This window comes from Heliangelus exortis, chromosome 9 (assembly GCF_036169615.1).
Source record: "Heliangelus exortis chromosome 9, bHelExo1.hap1, whole genome shotgun sequence".
Taxonomy (NCBI): domain Eukaryota; kingdom Metazoa; phylum Chordata; class Aves; order Apodiformes; family Trochilidae; genus Heliangelus; species Heliangelus exortis.
Genome location: NC_092430.1, coordinates 1,967,220 through 1,985,336, shown reverse-complemented (window position 1 = coordinate 1,985,336; position 18,117 = coordinate 1,967,220). Strand labels below are relative to the sequence as shown.

The 18,117-nt window shown below is 39.5% G+C and overlaps 1 protein-coding gene across 9 annotated transcripts in view; it reads right to left on the bottom strand.

The window, feature by feature from the left end:
* FARP2 (FERM, ARH/RhoGEF and pleckstrin domain protein 2) overlaps nt 1-18,117 on the bottom strand; it is a 77,421-nt gene that overhangs the window by 35,751 nt on the left and 23,553 nt on the right. For 6 of the 9 annotated variants that reach the window (XR_011727360.1, XR_011727361.1, XM_071751667.1 and 3 more), the window contains exons 5-11: nt 14,377-14,455; nt 13,270-13,367; nt 11,477-11,591; nt 2,924-3,071; nt 1,889-1,984; nt 388-551; nt 181-249 (exon numbers count right to left, since the gene is read on the bottom strand). Coding sequence is in view for 6 of the 9 variants with exons in the window: in XM_071751667.1 (XP_071607768.1) it covers nt 181-249; nt 388-551; nt 1,889-1,984; nt 2,924-3,071; nt 11,477-11,591; nt 13,270-13,367; nt 14,377-14,455 (769 nt within the window). In the remaining 3 variants the exon portion in view is untranslated. The remainder of the gene's footprint in view (nt 1-180; nt 250-387; nt 552-1,888; nt 1,985-2,923; nt 3,072-11,476; nt 11,592-13,269; nt 13,368-14,376; nt 14,456-18,117) is intronic. The other 3 variants (XR_011727362.1, XM_071751672.1, XM_071751668.1) reach the window with 1 other exon arrangement.

Sequence of the window (18,117 nt, the reverse complement as noted above, 5' to 3'; positions counted from 1 at the left end):
CTTCTTTACATCCACCCCATAATTAGAAATGTTATATATTTAGTCCAGGTACCTAAAACTGGAGGTAGACCTCATTAACTGAGAAGTCCATAAATGACCATGCCTCCATGCATCATTTGGAAACACTGAAATTTAGGAAATAAGGGCACTGTAAACATCTCAATTTACATTCCACCTTACCTTTCATATGGCATTTTCTTCATCCCACTGTCCTTAATATAATCCACTAATTGCTTCTGTGTTCGTCCACTGTGAACCCACAAAAAACCAAACATTACAAAACAGTGATTAAGAATTAGAAGTAGAATTACTTTAAGAACAGTTTTTCCTTTAAATCTCTTTATCTAAGGAATTCAGCTTTAATAAATCTGTTAGGTTTCTCCCTACCTGTATCTGAATGATGACCCTCTGGTGAAGAACACTGCTTTAGCCTTTGGCTTTGGCTGATCAAAGAGCCTAAAGAATGTGTGATATTCAACACAGATTTTCCAGAAGTTTTTACACTCATCCCTACTTCCCAAAAGAAACTCCAACGTATCTTGATATGGGCCCTGGGAATAAAACACAAAAACTAAGTAGCACATAAAGTGGTTGTGGAGGAGAAAAGGAAGGTATAAATAGGTGCCAACAAAAAGGCTGAGCTCCAGTGAGAGGCAGTATTTTGCAAAGTCACTTCTCATATGCCTTAAAGCAGTGGAAGTGACTTTGAATAAAGCTTTAATAATAATTTAATTGCTTTCAAAAACGTTTAACTTGTAGTTGGCTTCAGAAACATGTTTAATATAATCCACGTTAAGAAGTACAGACCATAAAGTAATCTGAAAAATCAAAATATTTAAGTGAAATAATAGCAATTTTAAAATACTTTCTTGTTAGAAGTTTTGATGCTTCTCTTCCTTTGAGATTTAGATGAGACTGGAAAATCCTGGGCATGCCAGAGTGCAGCTATCACGTGAAATTTCTGAGCTTCTCTTCACAAGAGACTTCACTATTTACACAGTGTCTCCTTCTTCAGGCTTCCTTGACACATGTAACTATAATATGGTCAAACATTTTTTTCCCTCATTTTAATACAGCCCTATGCTGCACATAATTTAGTCATCAGTGTGGAAGAACAACAACAGGTTTGATAACACCTGCTATCAAAACCATTTACAGCCAAGCACTATAAAAAATTCTTCTGCTGTGTACAGATTCTTCTCTCTGTGTACAGATACACAGAAAAGATAAGGCTGTACCAAGACTAATCACACAGTCCTTCCAATTAAGCTCCTACAAGAGAATCTCAGATATCTGTTCTTTCCTGAGAGGTATCAGGTTATTCTCATTTGTCATGAGACTATCAGATTTTTCGTTTGCATGGCACATATTCAACTATTTCCTGGGGGAAAAAGTCCTATAAAGTAACCACTACTTGTACCAGCAGTGTACTACAGTGTTCTTTAAGGGAGCTACAGCCAAAAGCACTCCCCAACACACTTCTACCTAACAATAAAGATTTACTATTTTTATGCTTAAGTTACCTTCCTTCACTTTGATGACAATGGATCGGAGCACTCATGAGAGCGTTAACTTCTACTTACAGCCATGAAAAACAATAAATGTAATTTTTTCAGAGTAAAAGCAGAGAGACAAAAAAATACTTGGACTTATTTTATAATTTTCTATCTCGTGTGTATGCCTACATCAAGGATAAGCTGAGGTTGCTATGCAGAAAATCTAAGACATCAGACATGAAGTGAGAAGGGAAAGGTTTTTACTTGAATGGTGAATCCAGACCTACCCTGCTGAAGTGGTTTTACACAATTAAAAACTATAGAATTTTTCGTTATAAAATTAAGAATTTTTTTTTCAACACTGACCATCCAGTTAGGACAGTAAAACTTACACAAACCTCTGGGTGAAGTTTAATAAGGAATCTTTTCCTCTTGAAGCTTAGTTTACGGACCTTTGACCAGTTGAAGGTATTGATTTTCGTATTACCCTGAATTAAAATCACAAAAGTTACAAGTTGGCAAAAATTTCTAAAGTAAGAGGAGCAAACAAAACTTTGTTGTAGGCACACAGACAATTTCATATGCACAAATACCCCAGGCTTTTTACAAAGGCTTGTAGTGATGGAACAAGGGGAAACAGTTTAAGTTGGAAGAGGGCAGGTTTACATTAGATATTGGGAATAAAATTGTCACTATCAGGGTGGTGAAACACTGTCTCAGGTTGCCCGGGGAGGTTGTGGATACCTCATCCCTGGAAGTGTTCAAGGCCAGGTTGGATGGGGCTTGGAGCAATCTGGGCTGGTGGGAGGTGTCCCAGCCCATGGCAGAGGGTTGGGACTGGATAGTCTTTAAGGTCCCTTCCAAGTCAAAGCATTCTGTGGTTTTATGATTCCATGGGATAGGAAAGCTTCAAATTCATCAATAATCAAGATGCTTTATGGTAGGAGAAATATGAAAAATATTTCATTCTATTTAACATGCTTTCCTTATCCTCTGCACTTTTGTCTAATTTGGCAGTACAACATACTGAGGAGTATTTGCCACATCTGCTAGGAACCCTGCAAAGCTCTCTTGCTCACAAACCCTACTTATTTGGTTAAAACAGAGCTAAACCCAGGCTCTGCCTTCACACTGCTACCCTACATCAACCCTCCCCACCACCAAATGAATGGATGATCTCCAAACACATAGCTAACTTTCAAAAAGATAACAAATCCTCTTATATTTGTTGTTGTCTCTGTTGGCTTTGATGCTCTTCTCTCTGCAACACCAAGGGCAAGCTGCATCAAACACTATTTTGGGGGTTAAAATCATAAAATGTGCCAAGCTTTAAATGCATCACAGCTCCCTGAGCTTAACAGACTTACTCCCAAGACATCCTAATGGAAAGACAGACACAGCTACCCAGTCCCTTGCCCCCACCTTACCTGGAATACCAGCACCCCCATGTGTGAAACAGACAGATTAATTTTGGTGCCCTCACGGTCAGAGGCAAGGTGAAATCTGATGCCATACATCTCCAGCTTCCGAGCAATTTCAAGAACTTGGAAGTCAGATTCAGCAGGAGTTTGACCCCTACAGCAAGGAAGAAAAAATCAAGTTTTAAGATCAACCTGATTCTACAACAATGGCAACATGGCCAAAGCAATGAAAAGTTCGCTCAGGCGCTAAATGCAAATTTTCTCTTTAATCTGCACTGCAAGTTGAGAATTACACTGAAATTTGTGTAATAAAAGCAATATGCAAGAGCAGATGACTGACCCCCAGTGCATCCCATAGACTGAAGCACTGAAACAAATCTTAACTAGTTCAGAGCTTTTTCAGTTTACAAACAATAAAGCTGAACAAATCAGAATTTAATCCCCAATGCTCCTTTCTCTAAGAAACACTAACTAGACACAAAGTGAGAGATGAAAGCACTGCACTACAGTGGAAACCAAACAAATATTGCAACAAAATGCCAAATTTTCACCTAGGTTGGTGGGACTACATGGGAATCACAAGGGTACTAAAGGGCACAATGCATTCCTTCAGTCTTTGGCTCTGTGATTTCCTCCTTGTCAAGGAAACATGACAAGGATTTAAAAAATGGGTTATGAAGTACTATCTACTGCTGAAATTACTCTGCAAATGGAAAGATGATGTAGAGGAAACCAAACAAATATTGCAACAAAACACCAAATTTTCACCTAGGCTGGTTGGACTACATGGGAATCACAAGGGTACTAAAGGGTACAATGCATTCCTTCAGTCTTTGGCTCTGTGATTTCTTCTTTGTCAAGGACACATGACAAGGATTTTAAAAATGGGTTATAAGTATCATCTACTGCTGAAATTACTCTGCAAATGGAAAGATTATGTAGAGGAAACCAAACAAATATTGCAACAAAACACCAAATTTTCACCTAGGTTGGTGGGACTACATGGGAATCACAAGGGTACTAAAGGGCACAATGCATTCCTTCAGTCTTTGGCTCTGTGATTTCCTCCTTGTCAAGGAAACACGACAAGGATTTAAAAAATGGGTTATGAAGTGTCATCTACTGTTGAAATTACTCTGCAAATGGAAAGATGATGTAGAGGAAACCAAACAAATACTGCAACAAAATGCCAAATTTTCACCTAGGTTGGTGGGACTACATGGGAATTACAAGGGTACTAAAGGGTACAATGCATTCCTTCAGTCTTTGGCTCTGTGATTTCCTCCTTGTCAAGGAAACACGACAAGGATTTAAAAAATGGGTTATGAAGTATCATCTACTGTAGAAATTACTCTGCAAATGGAAAGATGATGTAGAGGAAACCAAACAAATATTGCAACAAAACAGCAAATTTTCACCTAGGTTGGTGGGACTACATGGGAATTACAAGGGTACTAAAGGGCACAATGCATTCCTTCAGTCTTTGGCTCTATGATTTCCTCCTTGTCAAGGAAACACAACAAGGATTTTAAAAATGGGTTATGAAGTATCACCTACTGTTGAAATTACTCTGCAAATGGAAAGATGATGTAGAGGAAACCAAACAAATACTGCAACAAAATGCCAAATTTTCACCTAGGTTGGTGGGACTACATGGGAATTACAAGGGTACTAAAGGGTACAATGCATTCCTTCAGTCTTTGGCTCTATGATTTCCTCCTTGTCAAGGAAACACGACAAGGATTTAAAAAATGGGTTATGAAGTACTATCTACTGCTGAAATTACTCTGCAAATGGAAAGATGATGTAGAGGAAACCAAACAAATATTGCAACAAAATGCCAAATTTTCACCTAGGTTGGTGGGACTACATGGGAATTACAAGGGTACTAAAGGGCACAATGCATTCCTTCAGTCTTTGGCTCTGTTTCCTCCTTGTCAAGGAAACACGACAAGGATTTAAAAAATGGGTTATGAAGTATCACCTACTGTTGAAATTACTCTGCAAATGGAAAGATGATGTAGAGGAAACCAAACAAATACTGCAACAAAATGCCAAATTTTCACCTAGGTTGGTGGGACTACATGGGAATCACAAGGGTACTAAAGGGCACAATGCATTCCTTCAGTCTTTGGCTCTATGATTTCTTCTTTGTCAAGGACACATGACAAGGATTTAAAAAATGGGTTATGAAGTATCATCTACTGCTGAAATTACTCTGCAAATGGAAAGATGATGTAGAGGAAACCAAACAAATATTGCAACAAAATGCCAAATTTTCACCTAGGTTGGTGGGATTACATGGGAATTACAAGGGTACTAAAGGGTACAATGCATTCCTTCAGTCTTTGACTCTGTGATATCTTCTTTGTCAAGGACACATGAAAAGGATTTTAAAAAATGGGTTATGAAGTGTTATCTACTGTTGAAATTACTCTGCAAATGGAAAGATGATGTAGAGGAAACCAAACAAATATTGCAACAAAACACCAAATTTTCACCTAGGTTGGTGGGACTACATGGGAATTACAAGGGTACTAAAGGGCACAATGCATTCCTTCAGTCTTTGGCTCTATGACTTCCTCCTTGTCAAGGAAACACGACAGGGATTTTAAAAATGGGTTATGAAGTACTATCTACTGCTGAAATTACTCTGCAAATGGAAAGATGATGTAGAGGAAGCCAAACAAATATTGCAACAAAATGCCAAATTTTCACCTAGGTTGGTGGGATTACATGGGAATTACAAGGGTACTAAAGGGTACAATGCATTCCTTCAGTCTTTGACTCTGTGATTTCTTCTTTGTCAAGGACACATGACAAGGATTTTAAAAAATGGGTTATGAAGTATCATCTACTGTAGAAATTACTCTGCAAATGGAAAGATGATGTAGAGGAAACCAAACAAATATTGCAACAAAATGCCAAATTTTCACCTAGGTTGGTGGGACTACATGGGAATTACAAAGGTACTAAAGGGCACAATGCATTCCTTCAGTCTTTGGCTCTATGATTTCTTCTTTGTAAAGGACACATGACAAGGATTTTAAAAAATGGGTTATGAAGTATCATCTACTGCTGAAATGGAAAGATGATGTAGAGGCATGGAGCACCTCTTTTCTGAGTGCTCACAAAGCCCAAGCAAGCAATACAGACCACTACAGCCTCTGGTGTGCCCCAGTCACAGACTCAGCCTTCATTTAGTGCTTTACAAGCTTGCTGAAATCAAACAACTGACATTTTGTTTTCCTGCACGACAAAACAGCCCTCTATCTTCTTTTTTTTTTTCTTTCCCCTCTCACTTTCCTCCACAAGGGGGAGTTTACTGTGTTATATAGTGCATATTACTGTCTCTATTCGTCTGGGCATCCTGACAGGGGGTTTAGGATACTCCAGGAAAAAGCAAACACTGTCATGGAAATGGAGTTCTTGCTACTGACTCTGCCCCAATTATGCTGTGAAGTAATAACAAGTTCTTATTACAAAAACAAGCCTCCTGCCTACAGTAGTCCCTGAGCTAAAAGCATAGTGCAAGACAACACTACTGCCCCATTTTAGGCATAAATACAGTTCAGGAAAACAAGTTCAGTCAGGAGACCCTTCTCCTGTGCTAACTCCATCAAAACACAAGCAGCCCAGGACCTGGGACTGGTGACACAGCCACAGCTGCGTAAGCAACTCCTGTATCACTACAGAAAATTATTAGGAATAATAAATATTACAAACAAGTGCCACAGGAGCCTCCTATGCTAGTGCAGTGATTGAACTGCTCCTGCAACGTGCAAGTTTGGCAGTACAAACCTAATGGTACAAGGAAGATCCAGGGGATAAAAAAATTTATTATTATTCCATTTACAACCAGCTAGGGCTGAAACCAGATTACATTCATGCTCAAAGACAAATTTTGAAAAATCCTATTTTCCACAAAATTGCCTTCCTTCCACAAGTCTGTATTCCACTTCATTAAAACAGATGATAAACTATTTGTAGCATGATTTATTTCCATGTGCCACCCAACCACCATGACTTGCCTTTCTGGCCATGATCCTTCAAAATATCTCCTATCTACCTATAGTTTTGTTTCATATTAAACAAGGTTTTTTCCCCCCCGAAGATTTATTTTAAATATATATTGAGAACATTAAGGGAAACAATTATTATGTTTGAACTTATCAGCAACAGGGATGACAACTATACATAATAACAGTTTATCAAAACTGTCTGTACATTTTAAGAGTGCAATTAGGGAACTTAATTAGTATGCTAGCATTTTAAAAATGGAAGTTGTTAGAAGAAACAAGGCTTCTTTGATTCTTAGTAAAATGCTCCTTAGACTAAAACACACACATACACAAAAATGCCCTGAGAAAGGAAGCCTGAAAGCACATACATTTGATGACAGAATTTCAACAGTATTCTACTGCCTTATTCATTCTGGAGGGGGAAAAAAAAAATAAACACTACGACAGGAAATCCAAAATTTATTTTGCTAGCTGCAGAAAGCAGGGATTTAGTGAAGTTTCTAACTTTACAAGTTCAGTCCATAGCCCAACCTTACCCAAACATTAGTGTTATATGGAAAGGGATTGTAAAGAACAATTACACAGGAGGAAAGCTCTGATTTCAAATGGAAAAGTATATTACAAACTACACAGAGAGTCTTGCAGCTGCATTTCTGCCAGTGTTACCACCACAGGCATTAGTTAGACCCAAGAGCTTAAACCAGCAAAGCAGATTTCTCTCCCCCTTACTGAAATGAGTAATGCTGGAGTAAGTTTTGAACACCTTGGTTTGAGGTGTTTTTAGCATTTCTGCCATAGATTCCTTAGCTGTGTCAAAACAGTTGATGTACCATGGCTCCTGTTTATTAAACACATACAAGACCAAAAAAAGGTAGATCATAAATATGACTTTTGGGCACAATTTCCAGAGTTACACTCCATGAGAACTGTGTGCAACTCCCACCCACACTAATTCCTACTATAATTCTTCTGAATCAAGTGACAGTAAGAACTGAAGTGGTGCTTTGTCTTTTGAAGAGGATGCTAAGGATTCTAAGGTTGCCAGAGATTGAAAGAGGGCTGGAAGAGGAGGAGAAAAAAAATTAGGAAAAAAGGGGCAACTAGAAAATTTGAGCCACATAGTACTAAAAATTCTTTCAAAACAGTCCAGTATTACTGATGCAGAACCACTGACAGCTATTTTACATTCCACTAGGCATGATCCAAAGCATGCCTCATCTTAGAAACAATTAAAAAAGAAAAATTTAAGAGTGTTCTCATGCATGCAACTTGGCTATACCTAGCAAAGAATAAAAAAACATGAGTGGGGAAAGCTGGGAGCCATCCCAGGCAGCTCCTGAACAGTTAGAAATGAGCAGCAGTTTCAGAGTAATTACCCTCAGATGTTTGCTACAGACTAAGCTGCACAGACCAGCCTGAAAACAATCTGGTCTAATTTTGTTCATCCCTTAAGCAGATAAATCTACTTAATCCTCCCCAGGTCAGTGGACAACAGACTATCTACTACAAGTACTTTCCAGCAAAAAGTCCCATAGGTTTTCATGTCAAGGTTCCTTACACCCATCCAGACAAATACTGGTAGCTTGGTACAGCAGTCACCTGACAATTGGAGTGACCCAATCAAAACAAATGTTGTTAAATGAAGGGTGATTTACATTTAAACCCAGTGATTAATATGGAAATATGATTAATATGACTTTGTAGCAACGTCAAGTTAATGTTTCTCCCTGGTTTACACACAACTTAAAAGAATTTAAATCATGAACAACTAGGCAAACAAGTCGTGAAAACATGAAGGGCAACAGCAACTGTAAATATAAACCTATCAAATCTTCTGCTTCTCTTTTGATTTATTTTTGTTTGCTTGTTTTAACAAACAAAAAACCCAAACACAGCTATCTGAACACAAGCAAATTGCTCTGTGTTTAATTCTGGACTACATTCATCCCACAGCAGGTTACTGAACACAGCAAACATTGGATTTTGAGTGCCTGGGGTGCCAGGATCTAACTGCACAACCACCAACACACTATCACCAAAATACAAGCTTTTTTTGAAAATACAGTACAGAAATAAGTTGATTCAATCTCCTGCTGAAGCAAGACAGTTATGTGCTATATCAAAACTGTAACTCATCCTGTTTGCTGTTACTACATTTGCAAAGTTAAATATAAAACCCAGATTTCTACGTTGTGAAAGTTAAGAATCTGTAAAAGTGAAATAAAAAACCTAAAGGATACTCAGTAGAAAACAAGCTTTAATTTCCCCTCTTTCTGAATACAGCATTCTGGATGTATTTTATTTTGATACAGAATGGATTGGATATGCAGATTATGTTTTATTTGACAGCTGCACCTCCAGCCTGAGAAAATCAGGTGACTGCTCCTGACTTGGTATCACACAGAACCCCCCTGTGAAGTGTTCCATGAATATGTGTCCCAGGCAGAGCAAGGGAAAGCTTTCAACCTTACAGTGGTTTGAATGTAATATTCTAAAATGTTGCTTTAACATAGGGTTTGGCTGTATTAGATGCAATTCTCCTTAAACTAATGAAAAATACACTGATGAGGCAAGGAATCTTTTTCTGCTAACCTGCCTCTGACTTTTTCCTGACAGACAAAAATACAAACCTTCCTTACTGTAAAGAATGATGAGTCTTGATAGAAAAAAACTCAACTTGATTAATAAAATTAATCAGTCCCTGACTCACTCAAAAACCAGTCATGACTTTTCCATCAAGAAAAGTAAACCACAAAAATTCCCCACAAAACAGAAGCAACTCAATCAGTTCCAGGCATGTGATTGACAAAGGACTTTTCTGTGCATGGCCTGGATGTACTTATCCCAGAACTACAAAAATCAGGCATCACACCTGCAATTTGAAAGCCATCACCCTACACTGTATGATGGCAAAAAAACCTTTCATGAAGTCATTTTGTAGCTTCAGACTTCACATCCTGTGAGTTTCACAGTGGCATTACAAGTTGTATGAAAAAGATTTGATTTTCTTTTGCTTCTGTGAAATTGCTTCAGCACTTTTCTTTTGGCATGACAAAAATAATGGAATATTACTGTGCAACTAATAGTTTCCCTTGGCCAGCTACCTTTGCTCAAGGTATCCTAGAATACATTTTAATTTACTTAAAAACAACTTCAAATTACTTCAAAACAGCATTTAGTTTGTTCTTTCGTTGTTTCCACCTGCACCTCCGAAGATTCTAAGGAAGAAAAATGGTAAAAACCACAATTTCACCAAGGATCTACAAAGATGAAATTCCCTCAGTACAACTGAAAACAAGTTATCATAAAAAGCAAATAGTTAATTACTGAAATTCTCAGGAATTGATTCCATAATAATACAGGATGTGTCTTAGCCTTAAACACAGATGGTGCCCTGAAAAATCTCCTTGTTCTGTCTTGAAAGGAAGTCAGTCAGTAACAGAGTTTACCCATTCAGAGCAAAAGGAAAAAACTTAAATTTCTAATATGGTGTTTGGATAATAATGCATAATGAACTCTGTGTGTGGATATTCACAGCTATTAAGAGCAATTAAAATGGCTAAATCAAGATGCAAGTTCTCAAAAATTAGAGAAATGACAGACTATTGGGTCTTTTATTAAAAAAAAAACAACACATTTTATCAGATACCTTCTCTTGATTTAACCTGTCCATTATGGCAGGTAATAGTCTGAGATTTCTCAGTGATTTAACCCTGTGTGCTTAAAAGCCTAAAAGAATGAAGCTGTGGCAAATATAGATCATGCAGGGCAAACTCTGATCTTTCAGTCTTGCCTCATCTCACACCAAATCCTCCCTGTAGGCTGACTTCTCTTTCATGAGAAGCACATTGACTGCCTGCTCCAAATCCCCTTACTTATCAAATTTTTTTTTTTTTTTTTACAGTGCATACGTGGAGTAGTTCTTCACATTTCAAGATGATCCAGATTAGACCATAAAATACACAACTTTACTGTACACTGAATGCTCACAATGGAGAAGTGGGCATTTCAAATAATAAAGCATTCTGCAGTTCCTCAGTATGTATTGGAATTATTCAAACTCTAAGATTATTGCATAAATTCTGATGAAAGTTATTTCTACTCCACTCCCTCCATCCTTCTCCATATTCCTTATGCTTAGTGAGTACAGGATTAATACAAAGTGACTGATTCCTAATTAGACAAAAGCAATACCTACACATTTGATAGCAAGCTGTACTTAAACTTTATAGATCAGAAATCCTGAAGAATGTTTTACCATTATTACAAGCAGTTGAGAGCTTTCTTTTGTATGCTATTAAAGCACTCAAGTTAAAAGTCACTTGACAAAAATAACTGCCCAACAACTCCCCTAACTATGTAACTCTTGCTACACCCAACTTCTCTTGTTAGATGTGAATGGTGTTTAATTATTCCATCTTATCATCCCATTGTGCAGCATGCATGACCTCCACCAAGCAAGTCAATCTGCTCCCCAGGAATACACATGAGGAGATATATATATATATATATATATGTACAATTACTTCTCACTTACACGTGCTTCCTGTGGAACTCAAGAATCTTCCCTTCAATTCTTTCCTGGTTTGGCAAATACTGGTTTGTTTTAAGGTGTTCTCGATCCTCTGATTCATCAAAATCCCCAATTTCAGCTATTACAGGAAACAAAATGGTAGAATAAGACAACACAATGGAAAAGGAACAAGGAGAGCAAATAATTGGTAAGGAATTAGAGACTCCAAAAGCCAGAACATATTTAAGCACTTTGTGCATTACACATACAGCTTCATTTTACAGCACCCACACCTATCCAAAGCAGAATTCCTGGGAATTATACCAATATAGCAGTATTTTAACCTCATTTGGAACATGTAGACACCTTTATGGTCAAGTATATGAAGTGAGTCACTGTGAGGTGGTCTAAACATTTCTTCCTTACAGATACTTCATACCAAACCAGCATATTTCAGTTAATTTTTTCTAAATACATGTGAAATAGTTATGGACAAGCCTACATGGGTAGAGGGCAAATTTGATTTTAGGAGCAGTGCAAAAATAAATACATTGCAAAGAGAGAAAGCAGTCTTATGTGACTATAAATCCCCACAGCACCTGTATCTTGAGTTTTGGTCTCCACAAAGTCACATGTTTCAGAAATAACACTGGGGATTTCAGGAGAGATTTATGGAAGAAAGAAACATGAATGAAATGTGTGGAAGAACATGAAAATTCCAGAAGTCCTTGGCTTGAAAAAACAAAGCATGAGACAGACAGACAGAACATGACAGATGTACATAAAAATTACAAGTAAATGCTCTTAAGAGAGCAATAGACTGTTTAAAATTCAGCCAGAATACAAAACAACAAGAAAGTAAATAAAGGGACTTTTGAAAAACAACTTTTCTTTAAAATATTTGTTTTCTTTCCTACTTCTAATTTTCTGGTTGAGTAGAAGCAAAGCCAGGCACTGTGGTTTGCTCAACAGCTCCACATTGCACTGCTGGAAAATCATGAGCAAATTTTAATTGTCACTCACTGATGACACAAACACAAGACAGATTTGCTCTTCCAGTAAAATCACCATAACTAATATGATTCTAATTGTATTATTATATAACTTTATTATATACTATTATATAACTAATACCTATTTAGCTTTTTGACGTATCATCTAACAGCTTTTGTTTCAAGCCAGCAAGGAGGCACAAAAAATCATTTCTGCAGCTCAGGTTACAGATGTATAAACCCTATCATATGGATGCTAATCAGGCTCATTTGGTGTCTGAACTCATCCAAATTTGCCAACCTGCTCCTCTTAAAGGACATGGTTTTTAGGGCTTTAAGAGCCCTAAAAGGCTCAGTACAAACTGAGCAAGCAGCAACCTGGGGAGCTTTCAAAGCAACTGGTTTTCATTTCCACTTGCAATCCCAGCAAGGAGGAAAGGTGCTGACAACCCTACTGTAGAACTTGTTCTGACACATTTTGAGCTTTATTTCAGCCCAGTCTCTACACATTTGTCTCCCCCAGCCACAGGGACCCTGAGAAATGAAGGCAAGGAAGCAGAGAGACAGACTCAGTTTGCAGAGATACGGAAAAAAAGACAACATGCAAGGGGTTGTGTTTTCTACAATCACCACAAAGTCAAAACCACTGTAGAGAGAAGCACCAGCTGTTTCTCCCCACAGCTACCCCCCCCCCATGATGATCCCAGAGCTCAAAATCAAGTGCTTTACTGCATGCAAGATGGAAAATCCTTTAATTACTCAGAGCTTCTGTGTGGTCTTTAACTGAGGTAGCAATGGCAACATCACCAGAGCTGAGCTACTCACACTGCAGAAGGTGGGAGACCAGGAGAGCAGCAGTGTTGTCACTGCAGGTCAGTCGTTCCTCAGCCAGGTCTCTCTTGATCTGCAGAGCAAACAGGTACCTGGGAGAATGACAAGTGTTGGAGTTACAAGTCCCACCTTCTGAAAGACCAGTAAAACAGCTGAGCAGGGTTTTATGAAACCAGCATGTCCTGTAAGTACTAAGCTGCCTGCAAAACATCCAAGGGTAGATGAAAAATGTGGTAGCCTTCAAGGTGTGCTTGCTAAAGTAAGGACTCCTTTAGTAAAAAAATATTTTGACATGCTTCTATGAATGTAAAGATGGCAAATCTTCTGTGCTTTCTTGTTTACTTGAAAGAAGGTACAATAAAGACTCTAGGCAACAGCTATAAACCTCTAAACTGATAGACCAATCAATATTTTTTTACTGAATTACAATCTGAAAGAGAACAATTTTTTTTTAAATAAAGAATTTTTAAAATATTATTAAATTCCTGAGGCATAAAGACTGTTAAAGGTACATGTTTTAAACAAAGGGTTGGGGTTTTTTATTTTAAAGTACTGTAAGTATGTATTAAACACTTCTACAAAGTATGTTGTTTTCTGCATGGTTGAGCTATCTTGGTTTCTTTGAGACACTCACAATAAAGTGTACATATCATTAATAGCATTGTGAATACCTAGAGGTGTAAGCACAGATCAGAATTCTACAATAAGTACTCCATAAATAGAGAAAAACAGTAAAGCACATTTGCTAGTTGTAGAATACTTAAATATGGACTTCAGAACTTTAAACAATAAATCATTTATTAAAATAGGTACCAAGTATAACTACTGAGTATTTATACAGGAAGTGTTCATAAATATGAGTATCTCTTCTATATCCTGTCTCAACACTGTCATGTTTAGCAAGCCCTAAATGGCACTTTTTTTTATTATGAAAAATATATTCTCCAATAACACTCATCTGCCACTATGTATCTGCTAAAACTGTGACACCTCTTTTGCTCATCTTCAATGTGAGGTGTTTGGAAAAAGATGCATTGCCTTCCTACCCTTACCCTCCTTTTAATTCAGTAGGTAACACAAAATCTTCCAAAAATACTTTACCTAGTATATTCCTCTTGCAATTGACCCGGGTCTGGAGGGAAAAACTTGACAGCTAGACGAAGCATTGTAGTCTTTGGTCCTACAGGAAAAAAAAATCAGTCATTTCACAAAACAAGTTTTGTTTTTAATAAGCATATGCATATTATGCTTTCCAACATGTACAGAAACACAATGATCACAAAGACTTGCCAGCTTGTCACCTAACTGCAGCAGGCCTGTCCATGGCAGTGGACACACAGCAGAGTGTTAAGAGGAACTATCTGTCCTACTTCCAAAGGAAGTCTGCACTCCAGATGCTGTAAAAATAGTTTTGTGCAACATGAAAGCTGCAATACCCCAATACCTGACTGCAAACCAAAGCATCTGGTTTAGTTTCAGTACCACCAAAGTCTCCTTCATAAGACTTGTATCTCTGACACATTCATTTTCAGCATTCTGTTAATGCATCCAAAATGGCAATGTCCAGCATCCCATAACAGTTAATTTTTTTCAAGAATTAGATACCAGTGAGAGGGGAAGAAGGTGGAGATGCATCCCACTGTGAAACTGAATTCCCAAGGCCAGCCAGACCCAGCTGGCTTCCTCTAAGAGTGTGTCTGCAGCCTGCTCTGCCCATCAGTACATATTGCTTCCTATTTTTAACACCCTTCTTGTCAGTCCTGGCAACCAGAAGAAAACTAGTGTAACATTTTAATTAAACAAAAGCCTAAGTAACAGTTTGGAACAGTCCATAATGCTCTGTGTAACACTTTACAGGAAAGCCCACCTGATCTCCTTTTATCATCAGGGTGACTGCCTGGGGATGAGGGGAAGGCTGTGGATGTGCTCTACCTGGACTTCAGCAAGGCCTTTGGCACCGTCTCCCACAGCATTCTCCTGAAAAAGCTGTCAGGCCACAGCTTGGACAGGGGCATCTGTGCTGGGTTAGGAACTGGCTGGAGGGCCGGGCCCAGAGAGTGGTGCTGAACGGGGCTGCATCAAAATGGCGGCCGTGGTGTCCCCCAGGGATCAGTGTTGGGCCCGGTTCTGTTTAATATCTTTAGTGAGGATTGAGATGAGGGGATTGAGTCCATCATCAGCAAATCTGCAGATGACACTAAGCTGGGGGGGAGTGTGGATCAGCTGGAAGGCAGGAGGGCTCTGCAGAGGGACCTGGAGAGACCGGAGAGTTGGGCTGATCCCAACGGGATGAGGTTCAAGAAGGCCAAGTGCCGGGTCCTGCACTTTGGCCACAACAACCCCATGGGGAGCTCCAGGCTGGGCACAGAGTGGCAGAAAGGGAGCTGGGAGTCTGGATTGCCAGGAAGCTGAAGAGGAGCCAGCAGTGTGCCCAGGTGGCCAAGAAGGCCAATGGCATCCTGGGCTGGCTCAGGAACAGCGTGGCCAGCAGGTCCAGGGAAGGGATTCTGCCCCTGTGCTCAGCCCTGGGGAGGCCACAGCTTGAGTCCTGTGTCCAGTTCTGGGCCCCTCAGCTCAGGAAGGAGATTGAGGTGCTGGAGCAGGTCCAGAGAAGAGCAAGGAGGCTGGGAAGGGATCCAGCACAAGTCCTGTGAGGAAGGGCTGAGGGAGCTGGGGGTGTTGAGGCTGGAGAAGAGGAGGCTCAGGGGAGACCTCATCACTCTCTCCAACTCCCTGAAAGGAGGTTGGAGCCAGGGGGGGTTGGGCTCTTTTCCCAGGCAACTCTCAGCAAGACAAGAGGGCACAAGAGGTCTCAAGTTGTGCCAGGGGAGGTTTAGGTTGGACATTAGAAAGAATTTCTTTCTGGAGAGGGTGCTCAGCCATTGGAATGGGCTGCCCAGGGAAGGGGTGGATTCTCCATCCCTGGAGATATTTCAAAAGAGCCTGGATGTGGCACTCAGTGCCATGGGCTGGGAACCACGGGGGGAGTGGAGCAAGGGTTGGACTTGATGAGCTCTGAGGTCCCTTCCAACCCAGCCAGTTCTAGGATTCTATGACTGGGCCATGGTAACCATTTCAGAGTCACCACTTGGGCTGCTGCACTGGCTGACTCCACGCTCACCACTCCTGTTTCCCCAGTGCTTTGGGAGGAATAGTGCAGGGTACCACATCACTTATCATGTCACAGCTGGGCACCACCATTCTGCTCCTGTTTTTCCTGTCTCCAAGCAGAAAAGGCTGAGAATTTGGCAAGCAGGCAGAGCACCAGCCAAGCTGTGCTTCCAGAAACCTGCTGAGCATCCAGCTGACATTTGCAGGCACTCCCTGGGTAAGAAAAGGGCCACCCATCCCCACTCAGCCACAACATCCTGAGCCCTGTCCCTAATGTGCACCTTGCCCTGAGTAGCCAGGACTGCCCACCTTGAGGATGCAGAGCTGAAGAGAGGCAGAACAAACTGAGTAAAGATGAACCCCCTCTAAAAGGCAGAGAAAGACCCAAGAAGGGAAAAAATGCAACCCCTCTTCTTGCTAGACTCTTCTCCTCCAGGCACTATGGGAATGGGATCCAGAACCTCAAAGCCAGCCCTGCAGAGCTGCTTTTCTGGCCCAGCCACCCTGGGAGTCTGTCTGCATGATGCTGCCATTTGAAAGCAAGCTTAGACAAATATGACCCCCCCAAAAAGATTTCATCTTGATAAGCACAAAAAAATCAGCTTGATAAGCACAGACCAGGCTGCATTTATTTATTTTAAGTACTAAGTTATCTTAAAGCTTGGAAAAGTCCAATTTAACACCATCAACACCAAAATACATTGATTTATTCTGTACAGGATACCCAATTGCTACACACCAAACATCCCTCTCATTTGCTAACAAGAATAATAAACCTTGCTTTCTGCCAAGTTGCTGGAAGAGCTGACTTGCAGACTACCAGAGCTGTCAGAAAATCAGTTCCCAACCTCTCAAACCAGAATGACCAAAACTTTGGTGAAGAAAAAACCAGAAATCTGCACCCTAATTACAGTGTAGGATCTAAAAATGAAAGGAAGCTGGAAATAACCCCCTAAAAATACACAGAAGATAGAGACTAAAATGATACTAAGGATCTCACAGCTTTTCAGCTGTACCAGCTAAGGAAAATAAATATCTTTCATGATTCTGGTTAAAAGACCAAAAACTTACATTAAATTTATGAAAATACTCTGAGCCCTTAAAAGACCTTCACAAGGTTAAGAACAGACCTGCATGTTACTCATACCAATCCGTTGGAAAGTATTGTTGCAGGAGCAATCTTGGCAGTGTTTTGAGATTCACTTATGTAAAATCACAATAAATACTAAAAATTAAAATGTAAGACTACATATTTGCTTCTGCAGCACAGCTCCTCTTTGTTTGTTTTTTTTATCCCACCTTTTCTCTGTCCCCATTCTCACTGGGAAAGGAAACAGTGGGCGAGTCTTAACCAAAATGCAGAATTTTTTTAAGAAGCCAAATCTGAGCAAAACCAAGAATAACAAAAAAAACCAAACAAACCAAAAGCCAAGCAAAACCCCAAACAAACAATAAGGACCAATGTGATATTGTGTGCCTTTTAGGAAGCTGAAAATTTGGATATAAATCCCCTACCTTCTGGAGTGGCTTGGTGGTAAAACTGACTGTGTTAATTTGAAATTAATCAGAAGTAAAACCAGAATCATACAACACAAAGTTCTATGTATCTCAGAACAGGTCATTAGCCAAGACTAATACGAAGTTAATTAGACTCTTTGTTTCTAGAGAACATGTCAGAGACTCAAATTGATTGCCTACAATTACACTGCAATCACCATCAACATAAACTAA